General features: G+C 30.7%; 2 protein-coding genes and 1 pseudogene across 4 annotated transcripts; 2 read left to right on the top strand and 1 right to left on the bottom strand.

Moving 5' to 3' along the window:
• Positions 1 to 210: 210 nt before the first annotated feature.
• LOC124843004 (uncharacterized) lies at positions 211 to 3,604 on the bottom strand. 2 transcript variants are annotated; one of them, XM_088111232.1, is made up of 5 exons: positions 3,449 to 3,604; positions 2,306 to 2,493; positions 1,607 to 1,705; positions 1,348 to 1,499; positions 211 to 799 (listed from the first exon to the last, which is right to left on the bottom strand). In XM_088111232.1, exons 2-5 carry the CDS (start codon positions 2,486 to 2,488, stop codon positions 412 to 414), a joined length of 822 nt encoding a protein of 273 aa, XP_087967358.1. In that variant the 5' UTR covers positions 2,489 to 2,493; positions 3,449 to 3,604; the 3' UTR covers positions 211 to 411. The 2 variants fall into 2 exon arrangements, with proteins under 2 accessions (XP_087967358.1, XP_047175583.2); XM_047319627.2 differs by lacking the exon at positions 3,449 to 3,604 and adding an exon at positions 3,307 to 3,420.
• A 1,402-nt stretch (positions 3,605 to 5,006) lies between these two features.
• LOC124843006 (putative DNA-directed RNA polymerase III subunit rpc6) lies at positions 5,007 to 8,232 on the top strand (annotated as a pseudogene). Its single transcript, XR_015786277.1, has 2 exons — positions 5,007 to 5,611; positions 7,223 to 8,232. The product of XR_015786277.1 is annotated as a putative DNA-directed RNA polymerase III subunit rpc6 (transcript).
• Positions 8,233 to 9,033: 801 nt separating this feature from the next.
• Positions 9,034 to 9,876, top strand: LOC124843005 (uncharacterized). Its single transcript, XM_047319628.2, has 3 exons — positions 9,034 to 9,151; positions 9,251 to 9,319; positions 9,581 to 9,876. The coding sequence occupies exons 1-3, from the start codon at positions 9,095 to 9,097 to the stop codon at positions 9,653 to 9,655; spliced, it is 201 nt and encodes a 66-aa protein (XP_047175584.1). The 5' UTR covers positions 9,034 to 9,094; the 3' UTR covers positions 9,656 to 9,876.
• Positions 9,877 to 11,549: the final 1,673 nt, after the last annotated feature.

Genomic DNA, 11,549 nt, shown 5'->3' on the forward strand with positions numbered 1-11,549 from the left:
ATCCATTTCAAAGAAATATGGTCTGCAACAGCAAAAATCATGTAATCTACTAAAATATATAGACAACATTTTCAACTCTCACAGTTCTTTTACTATTAGAATACAGATTAAAAATAGTCATGCAAAACTTCAAACAAACATTTTCTGTGAATCTGTGACCGAGAGAACCATTATCGAGAAAGTGACCCCCAAAGACAACCCAACTTAATGTGAGCCAGGGTAAAAAGTCTGTAAGGAAAATTAAGTACGAAAAATCATATAATATAATACATCTGATGAAGGAGAACGGCTACGATTTCGCATCTTTGACATACAATAAAGAGAGAAAAGAGCCTTATATTACAATTCTCCAAAACAACCAAAAGAATTACCAGGGACTTCTAACTCTTAAGAACAGTGTAAATGCTATCACTATATTAGCCAATTGACAGTAATGTTTCCAAGCCATGTGAATAATGGGAACTGAGCCAAAGCAATGAAGAGTAAGAGATAGTGGTGCTTGCTTGAGTCATAACTCCTGACTTCAGCGAAAAGGACTCTCTTCATTGTTTTAACCAAGAACACTGCCATACATAAGCAGGTCGACAGCATCAGAAAGTAGTAGGAGTAACTCCATATCATTCTTCCACAAACAGCCAAACATAAGCCCGTAAAAGTGTACCCAGCGTACGCTATAATGTCCAATAGAGGTGCTTCCCCAGTGCCCAATGAAAGTAAAGCAACTTTAAGCAATCCAGTTTGCATAAACCAGCCAACCAATCCCTTGATAAATAACCAGTTCAAAGCTTCAGGACTAAACCTGCCCACAACAAATACAGCATGTTTAAAATACTATGACAAACTAGAAAGCATGTGGACATGGAACAAATTCAGCACTATAAACCAAACTAAATTTTCAGTGAAACTTTTCAAAATCCGTCTATGGAGTTATTAAAATAACAGTCAAGAAAATGAAATCAGCAATCTTCATATCATAGAAGATCATTACTTGTCTGATTTCTAATCACACTTTATATGTTTTAGTTTGGAACAGAAGAATAAAGATAACTTTTGGACTTGAATTTCTTTAAGGAAAGAGACTCATTATTACACCTAGTCAAAAAGGGAGGTGCCACTGTTCAACTCTGGTAATATACAGTATCCTTTTTTTATTGCATAAGGTAAGTAACCATTTTGTATTTCCCAAGGCACCACCACAAACAAGCACAAATCCTTTTTAAAGAACCGTGATATAGTATATATAAAGGCAAAAATAAGCTCAAGTGGGGACCAGGTGGCTAAATTTGAGTTTGAGAAAAATACATCTAGTCATTTCAACAATTAAGATTAACGAGATACTATACTTACTTTCCATGTAAACCAAGTGAGATGCCGGCAAGAACAACGTAGGTACCAAATGCCATTAATGGAATGTACAAGTCTGGAGCATTTATGTCATAGATTGGTGGTTTATAGGATAGCCTACCTCCCACGGGTTCAGTAATTCTAGTCCAATGACCCTGAACACAAGAAAAAGAGACAAGGGCAAGCGAGAAGATAGAATAAGATAATGAATTGAAAATACAACTAGAAAAATTTGAAAAAAGGTGACATTATTGCTGCTTACCCGGTGCAGGAATGGGAACAAAATAACCTTTAATTTGTTCTTAACATAGTGATCATTCACTTGAAAGTAGTATTGGGGATCAGAGAAATACCGGCTTATCTGTAGTTGAGCAGATAAAAATATTTCAAAAAAATACTTTGAATCCACAACTCCATGTAATATCTATAATTAAGCTAACATGCTAACTAAAGATACAAAAATTATCTCAGCTGCATTGGTTTTTTCTCCAAAATCAAAGGAACCTGACTTAATTTAAATGTAAGCATTGTTGAAGTGACAGCATTTGCCATATATGAAATAGATTCAAAAGTGAATTGCAAAAATGCACAACATTTAAATATACTTTAAAAGGATTAAAAAGTAAATGCAAAATATTAAGATGCTAAGTTGTATGGTATAATTGTTTTTTATCATCAACAGGCAAACATTGTTTCTGATCAGCAGATAAGCATTGCTCAAATGATATACCAAACACCTTAGAAACACGATCCTCAATAGGTATATATTTTTTCTAAGAAAAAGCAGTTTTCCACACACAATTTAGATGCAAGGAAGAAGATGCAAAACAAGAAAGAAACTAAACATACAAAAAGCTAAAATGAGAGACAAACAAGAAATCAGATATAATTTTGTGAACCATGAATTAGCATGTCAAATTACATGATTCAATAAAAAGAATGATAAAAGGACGATACATACATTGCTTTGGACGTACTCAGAACTTGATCCTAATATTTTTTCTCCATAAGCACCCAATCCACCTCGAATGAGTCCTGATCCAGCAGCGTTAAATGCATTCCCAAACAAATTAGGTTGTGAGCTCGTAGGAGGTTGAGGATGCAGTTGAGGCCCCCCCGGTGGCATCCCAACATTATTATACATTCTTACTGCACATAAAAAAGCATACAATCAATCAGAACTTAGAAATAACTTTTTTGTAGGTTCTATGGAGATTTAAAAAAAAAACTACAGCTGCCATATCAGCCACTTCAACAATATTTTTAGACTCTCCAGCTTCAATTGTGGTTACATTGGCCACAATTTCGAAGAATGTCATGACACTGCAATCACAACCGCAACTTAAAACCATGATTGGACCTAAGTTGAAAGGAAAAACGGGAATGTGGGGATTGAAGTTAAACCCCACAACATAAGTAGAGCCACCTAAAAAGTACGAGATATATAACCACTTGATGTACTAAATCAAATAAGTAAAATAATAATAAAAAAACAGCATCTCATGACAATAATAAATCATCCAACTAAAACATAACAAGCGAAAGAGTTGCCAAAATCCATTCCAGTTCAGATGTAAAGATGACAGCCTGCTAAATCATGGGGGCAACTGTACACTCACTCTCCCGACCTATCCAAGCTCCCAATTTGTTGATACCAAATTTTATCTATTTTATTAATACAATGCTCCGTGGGGGGTTTAAGAAAGAACAACATGAACTTCAAGTTGCTTCAGTAAAATACACAAACACAAATAAGATAAAGAAAATGGGGATTGGTAACACCGGTTTGAAAAATAAAAAAGGGATTTAAATCAGCAGCACGTTAAGCAATCATAGGCAATAAGATGACAACAAGAGAAACGGTTCGTTTTGATATGATAGCTTAGGGTTGAAGAAGCCCAAATAAAGAGAACAAGAAAAGTTAGTGAGGAGATATTGGGGGTGGCACAAATCAGGAACAACCCAATAGCAAAGAGGTATGACAGAGTGCAAATTTGTAAGCTTTAGAGCAAACAAGGCGCCGAGAGAAAGAGAGTGATCTATGATTGAAATGCAAAAAATACAAAATGATAATGAAAATTTTTAAAGGAAAAGAAGAAGGAACCTGAATAGAGAGATAGAGGGGTGCAGAGTCAACAAGAGAAACGCGTTTGGTAGATGAATTGAAGAAAGAAGACAGAGACGAAGATCTGACAGTGAAAGTCTAAGCAACTGAACCGAATCAATCAAATTCAAAGTTTTTTTTACCCTTTTTTAATACGCACCGTTTCGATGCCTCCTTCTCCAATCTTCTCACCCAATATACAGTAGTGCGTGATAATAGCAAATTGTAAAAATTGTCTTATTTTAATAATTGATTATATATAATTGTCTTTTGTTAATTTTTTGCTTAAATAAAAACAATTTTTTAACAGAACAAAAAGTAGTTGAAGAAATAGCTGAAAGTTAATACGTTTTCTTTTTCTAAACATAGCCAGAGGTAAGAGGAGTGTAGAAAATAAAATAAATAAGTGAGAATAGATTAGAAATAAAGTGAAAATTAAAGAAATGTAATAAATGGTTTTTAAAAATACTATCACTTATAAATTTTTTATGAGACTTTTATAATTAAAATCTCGTTGTTTGAATTTTAACATTTTATGTATAAGAACTCTTGAAAGGATCCTACATATGATTAGAAAATATTATAATTTTAAAAGTAAATAAAAAAACTTAATAAACATTATATGTTTATTTTGATGACTATTTATATTATTTAAAAGATTTTGTCATGAGCTGTAAAAGGAAAAGGCTTTTATTCACGACAAAAACTGAAATATTAATTATTTGCGTACTCCTAAGAGTATTTGGTTTAAAAGAATGAATAAAAATAAAATGAAAAAAAAAATACTTATAAAACCTCTTTTTTATTTTGTTTATTTCCTACCAATTACTAAGTTAACTTATGTTCTCTCTTTAATTCACTTTATAATGAACAAGTGTGTTATTACCGTATGTAACAAATTAAGATATTTCAGATTTCTTGGATAAATTATTCTTTTAGAACATAATATTTTATTACCTTTTTAATTAGGTAAATATTAAAATAATTTTTTATATATTTTATTTTTAACATAATAAAATAGTTATAAATTTAAATTAAAAAATTAATTTTATTAATTTTTTAAAATACATGTTTAATTTTTAGTGATTATTTTTAATATTTCATTACTTTGTAAATTTAAAATTATATATTAATGTTATATTATATATATATATAATTATTAAAAATTAATTATATGCTAAATTATATTAACTAGTAATATATTATTGTTAATTGAATTTAAATTAAACTAATATAGTTAAAGCTGTTATGTTAAAAGTGTGATTTTGTAATTATATACATATCACTTCTGGAGAACCCTGCAGATTCCTTTTCTGAGAATTTCGTTTTCCCTTTTTTTACCAAAGCTAGTAACAAAATTGTATGTATAGATATATAGATATATAGTCTCTCCCATCAAAGTGGTAGTTGTTGATTATGTTTTGAGAATTTTCAAACAAATGGTGTCAGAAATTGTGACTTTTAAATAGAAATTGTTAACTGGTTCCCATAAAGTTTTCTTGGATATTGATTTTGTTTGATAGCAGAAAATGCTATCCAATGTATTCGTAGACAAAGGTCAAGGGTTTATTTGTTTTTTGTTGAAGGAAATTCTGTAAAAATTTGTCTGTATGCATAGCATTCTTCATTTGCAACTTTGGTGCATGGATATTAGGAAACCAAGTGTGAAGAGGGTGTATGAGGATCCACACGGTTGCAATGAGATTCATGGCACATTTTCTTACCAAAACAGTAAGTTAGATGTTGCATAAGCCGTTATTCTTTTCCCCTCTTTTGATCTAAAATGATTGAACTTTACTGTGAAAAAGAGCTACAAAAATGGACACCTACCATTATCTCAGTTGCCCCTTAGGATTTTGGTGAAAAAAAATTTCTAATGCCAATTTTCTTAAACTTTTCTTATTTAATATTTTTGAATATATTCTCTTCTCATAACTTCTATGTGCAGTGTCTACTATTGATATTTTGGTCTTTGACAAGTTAATCCATCTGGAAATTTCATTTGGAAGCTATTCTGGAAATTTCATTTGGAAGCTAATGAAAGGAAGAACATTGGTCTGAGATAGAAAGAAGTAAGCAAGGAGGTTGGACAAAATCAGTGTAGATCTAGATATTTGGAGACCCCTTAGATCCTATAGAGGAGTTGGAACTACTGGAGTTGAGGTAGGGGAGCTAATCTATGAATACCTTGTAATGCTTTGCCGTAAGATATATGTGGACTACTTTGTTTGGCTTGTAATTCTGTTTTACCTCATGAAATTTGTTGAATTGCATATCTTGACTTTGAGCTAGATGATTGTTGGTCGAAAGATGAATTGGTGAAAGAATAGAGATCTTGATATGTTGCATACTGCATGTTATCTCTTTGCAACTAGAGCTGTCAAGTTAGCCCATTTACTAGAGCTCTAGTGCAACCCCGTAAGATAATCATAGAACAAAAATACATTTACTAGATGACTTGGAATAACCTCTTACGTGATAATCAAATTTAAAATCTATTCTTTCACACAACAATCTTCACAAAAATTGGGGCTTGCACTTTGAGCTCTTGCAAGCCCCAATTTTTTCATTTGCTGAATTCCTTAAATTTCCGGGGTTATCTTCATTATTAACTTAGATTATATTAAATACTTATTAGAATAGGAAACAATTGATTTTGCTGCCTAACACTGTCAATCACTGGACTCTTTTTTTCATCCTCAATTGAGTCATTGAACTATCCGCACTTTACTGGACTTGGATTTTCTTCATCTAACCCTATGTGAATTATAATTGGAGTTGGACTATTTCATTCACAATATAAGGTCTTCATGTTGTAGCTAAAGAATGAGGAGGTGTAATGATTCACGATTAGGCATATTCTGGGATACATCATGAGTGCGATTAGTTCAGCCGTATTGTAGCTTCGAAGTTATAGCAGAGAAACATTCATTTTGCAATTCATCGTAATTGACGGGCATTGGTGTTTTTGGTTAAAGGTTTCTAGCCAACTATCACTTTCAGTATTGCCTGGAAATTCAAAACTACTTGACAGATGCCGTATTATGAATTTATTCTGCTGCGTGGAGTTGTAACTCTGTTAGATGCTATTGAAGATCTCACTACAACTGGTGATATGACAAAAATGGTGTTGATTGTGTATAAGGAGGGGAAACCCTCGCTTCAAGGGCTAGCTTATGGGATTGAATTAGGCTCAAACTCAAATTTTATGATATTAATGTGTAGTCTTCTACAGTTCATGCTTGAGATGCATAATCTTTGATGCGAAAATAATGTATATAAGTGAGAACCTCAAGAGCTAGTTTTTAGGGTGGGGTTAGGTTGAAACTCAAATTCTAAGATGTTATTTTGGCTACAAAGTTTATATAGATTTCCTGCAGTGCTTATTAACTTTTTACTATTGTTGGAAACTAATGGTCTGTTTCGAAGTGCTGCATTAACAGTTTAGCTTCATGGTTTTCTTGATTTAGAAATACTGTTTACACTTAGGGAATTGCTTTATTTACTCTTAATTGTACCTAACCTTGAAATGTGGTGGTTGAAATCTACATAGTGCTTTCTTTTACTCAGGCAATTCATCAAATGTCGAGTCTTTAACTGTTATGTTAAAATATTTAATAAGATCATCTACCACGATCCATTCAACTTTATAATTTTCAATTTGATCTTCTGAAAAGTATTGTTCATTTCAAAATGTGAATTACTTTCATTTTTCAATGAACTGTTTGAGTAATATGATTACTGAAATTGTACATGCTAATTTTCTCTTGCAAGGAATGAGTCAATTGCAAGAATCTTCTTCACTTAAACGGAAGCGACAACAAGACTTGGCCTTAGTGTCGGGATCTATGACAGATGGTGAACGTGTACTGTATAATCTCATACATAGCAAGAAAGACATGGGAATGTGGACAGGGGACATGAAACGAGAAACGAACCTACCCGACAGCGTAGTGAAGAAATCCTTAAAGTTGCTTCAATCCAAGAATCTGATAAAGGAGGTTGTTAACATTCAAAACAAAGGTAGAAAACACTACATGGCAGCCGAGTTTGAACCTTCCAAGGAAATCACTGGTGGCGATTGGTATACTCAAGGGAGTCTTGATACCTATTTCATAAACCTTGTAAAGGACGTGTGCTTGAAGTGCATTTTCAGGCAGAAAGTTGCAACATACGATGGAATTTTGGAGTGGAGCAGAAAGAGTGGTGTCTTCACGGTAGAAATCACAGCACAGCAAACAGATGAGATTTTGCGAGCTTTGGTTTTGGATGATGAGATTGAAGAAGTGAAGAGCACTGGAATAGGGGATTTTTTCATCTGTTCCTGTTGGCAGAATTTGTTACAGATGCAAACGTAAAGGTGGCATTAGAGGGGAACAAAAACCAGGTGCCATGGCCTCCATTCCATGTGGAGTTTGTCCACGAATAAACTTCTGTACACCAGATGGCATTATCTCCCCAAGAACTTGTGTCTATTATCAGAAATGGTTGGACTTCTAAAGATTCAAACAACAGTTCATAGGTTAGATAAGACCCTTATATCTTTCACTCTCATCTTGCAGCTGTTGTCTTTGTATTGTAAACTTATGTATCAAAGCTCCTGCATTAAAGTCAAAGCCTTCAGTGAGAGTTAAAAAGTTCTTCTTATGTATCAAAGCTCCTGCTTGGAACACTCTCAGTCAGTAATCCCAGTTCGAGATCTTTCTAATTCGAGTAACCCATCTTTACTACAATTTTCTGAAGCCATGAAAAACTAAAAAGAATGAAAATTTGATCATTCCCCAAGTAAAGGGTGTGTTTTGTTTTGTCCACAATAATTTTTTATCCATCTTTCAATCTATCTTTATTCGTTAATAGTTGTTACAGAAGGAAATATGTGCTACTATTTTTTGTTGGTTCAAGTAATAAGGTGTTCTTTTTTTTCTTGTAAGTCTAATATCAAGTTCAAACTGGGGGGTGTTTGAAATTAGATTATTGCGATAATTGATTATTATTATTATTATTACAGTAGACGATAATCCAGTCAATTTTATTTAGGTAGTTTTGTTGAAAAATGATTAATTATGTTTAAATGCAATAAAAAAAATCATTTTTTACCTGAGAAGAGTATATATTAAACTACAAGAAAAAAAATGTTAAAAAATCATGAATTATATTTTTTTAAATCAGAACAACAATCATATCATTAATGTCAATCCATGTGCTTATGATAAATCATAACAAAAATGATGTTACTAAAAAAAACACATACAAACAACAATTGTAGGACAAGAAAAACCTAATACTTCCATTAATTTGTTCAATCAACAGCAACAAAAAACTTTCACACTTTATCACAGTCGTAAAGACTACCTTTTCACATTCAACAGTTATATGCTTTCTATTTTTAGCACGACAGATCCATTCCAATAGGTTTCTCTCTATTATTGGTTTAACTGTCAATTTCAGAAAGCAAATGAAGCAGAGGTGCCTGTTCTTGAGCCCAAATTTCGCTCACCTAAATGGTGCATGTGATTACATGTGTTACTTTAAGCCACTATATATACATGCACCCCACAGTTATGAATAACATCTCATATTAAGAAGTGCTTGTGAAATTACCTTCGGCTTTTTCAAGATCAGAATTCAGAACAAGGAAATCAAAAAATGGACAAATCCCAGGACATGAGCCATCAAGCTGGTCAAGTTATGGGACAAGCTAAGGTGAGTTTAGCACTTGTACCATGTGTTCAATATATTCATTTCCTTACAACATTCTCAATTATAGTGGCATGACAAAAATTAATGTTGTTGATGATTTAGGAGAAGGCAAGTAACATGATGGACAGTGCAAGCAATGCTGCTCAATCTGCCAAAGAATCATGCCAAGGGGTTAGAACATTTGTTTGAACAATTCAGTTTTGTTGACTGTTTATAACAGAGTATAATCAGAATCAGTCTTTATATGAAAATAAGTTTGATGAAAAGCAGGTTTGAGATAACCTTTAGTAAAACTTGTTTTATAAACAGCTTATTTTCTTATTCAAACAACTGAAATTGAAGAAAAAAGCTTTTCCAAACACGGTGTTAGATTCCATAGAATAAACTCAAAACTATGAAGAATTTTGATGAAATTGTGTTATGGTGTTGTAGGCTGGCCAACAGATGCAGGCAAAGGCACAAGGTGCTGCTGATGCTGCCAAAAACGCAGCTGGGGCTAACAAATGAATATAATGGAGATCTCTCCAACTTCAAGTGGCTATTTGTCTCTTCCAGATTTTGGTTTTTGGATTTTCTGCATTTGTTTGCTTTTGCTATCTTTTGCTTTTAGCATTTTTTTCCCTTTTCAGATGAACAAATAAGATTGTTTGTGTATCAGCCACTTGAATGAAGACATTTTGTTTTTAGAATATCATATATTATATAGTTCACAGACAACCATTTTTCAATAAAAAGACGCAGGTTATTGCAATTTCTGTTCCATTTTCTTCTTCAAATTTTGATCTTTTTTTTATCAGCAAAAAATAAATTAACAAAGAACATAATGATGTTACCTTTAATGGAAATAAACTCATAATGATGTTATTGTATCACACATTATTAAAATGATTAACTTATTGTTGTAATGTAACACTCGACAACATCGACATCTAAAATAAATAAATAAAACATTTAATTTATAGAAATTCAATATAATTTTTAAACTAAACCTAAAAGAATAATATTATAGAGACTAAAAGAAAAGCAAACCTTTTTACAAAAGTGAAAAACAAAAATTAATGTATTTAATCGAGTGAAGTAAACATAACATATCTATTAAACATATTCAGTTGTTACATTAAAATGGCGTTGATTCCATCTATTGATTTTAAAAAAAAAGTACTGATATATTTATTTTAATATTAATATAATTTACCATTTTTTTAATCTTATTCAATTACGATAATGTTTAATATCATTATTAAACCTTAATAATAATGAATTAATATATTTTTTCTTTAAGTTGAAAAAATGTTTTACTATCATACTTCACTGATATAAATTTTGAATATTGAAAATAAATATATTAAAACAGGGCAATGAATTACTTAAAAAGCGCATATAATAAGTCAGGTTGAATATAAATTACTGTCGAAATTGAACTATGCATATGTAATTCTTTATGGGGAAATAAATTCAAAAATAAAAATACTTTATAATCATAAAAAAAATCTAAAATATGTATAAATGACATTTATTTACTATAAATTTTTTAAAATTTCTCAAGCAAACAATTTAAAATTTTTACTCCTCTCTCTATAGAAATAAAATAAATCTTATATTAGAAGAAGATCAATTAATTATTTAGGTTGATTTTAGTACATAACTCTTTTAAACATCTACAAGTTAATCCTTTTTTTTAATTAAACAAAATTTATAATTTCTTTTATTCTAGTTTCTATAAATAAAATAATGTTTTATTTTGTTTAATAAATATTTTTTTTAATCTTTAGTCAAACATATTGAGTGATAAGTATATCACAGTTATTCTTTTACATTCATTTTACATATAATAAAAAATAAAATATTTTAAGAAAAAAAATAAAAAGTAAAAAAATATATTAGATAAATATAAAAAGTTTACGTGTGAAAATATGTTTTTTATATTGTTAACATGAGATATCATGATCTCATCACTGTATCATTAAGGCATTAATAGAAACAGTTGACGATTGGATTTACTTCATAAGAAAGGTTAAATATAAATACTATAAAGACTAAACAAAAACATTCATGTATTTAATTCCATAGTATAATGTTTTTGCTCCATTTTTCCATTTAATAGTGTAATTAGTTTAAATTATTTTTGGAATTTTAAATGTCGTTATATTAGATTAATTATTTTAAAATATAAAACGTTAACCACACTAATATAAAATCATGGAAGAATAAACTAATAAAGATAAAATTATCTCTTTCTTTAATTTTAAGAAAATAAAAAATTAAAACATGGAAATTTCAGTAACATAAACAATAAAATGACATTGTAGTCATTATATTATATCTTGTAAAAAATATCTGCTTATATACTTCTATTACTAATATTCTAATTAATTAAGTTTGTTATGAAAACTGGCTTGAC

The sequence above is a fragment of the Vigna umbellata genome, chromosome 4 (assembly GCF_029865625.1).
Source record: "Vigna umbellata cultivar VRB3 chromosome 4, Vumbellata_1.0, whole genome shotgun sequence".
NCBI classification, from domain to species: domain Eukaryota; kingdom Viridiplantae; phylum Streptophyta; class Magnoliopsida; order Fabales; family Fabaceae; genus Vigna; species Vigna umbellata.

What these genes read in the sequence shown, in the direction of transcription:
- LOC124843004 (XM_088111232.1), bottom strand. Translation starts at nt 2,488, where the DNA reads ATGTATAATAATGTTGGGATGCCACCGGGGGGGCCTCAACTGCATCCT. An exon ending in CTGAGTACGTCCAAAGCAAT is followed by an intron (nt 1,706 to 2,305) that starts GTATGTATCGTC and finishes GCTCAACTACAG; the next exon opens with ATAAGCCGGTATTTCTCTGA. An exon ending in TGTTCCCATTCCTGCACCGG is followed by an intron (nt 1,500 to 1,606) that starts GTAAGCAGCAAT and finishes TCTTGTGTTCAG; the next exon opens with GGTCATTGGACTAGAATTAC.
- LOC124843005 (XM_047319628.2), top strand. Translation starts at nt 9,095, where the DNA reads ATGGACAAATCCCAGGACATGAGCCATCAAGCTGGTCAAGTTATGGGA. An exon ending in AAGTTATGGGACAAGCTAAG is followed by an intron (nt 9,152 to 9,250) that starts GTGAGTTTAGCA and finishes TTGATGATTTAG; the next exon opens with GAGAAGGCAAGTAACATGAT. An exon ending in CCAAAGAATCATGCCAAGGG is followed by an intron (nt 9,320 to 9,580) that starts GTTAGAACATTT and finishes ATGGTGTTGTAG; the next exon opens with GCTGGCCAACAGATGCAGGC.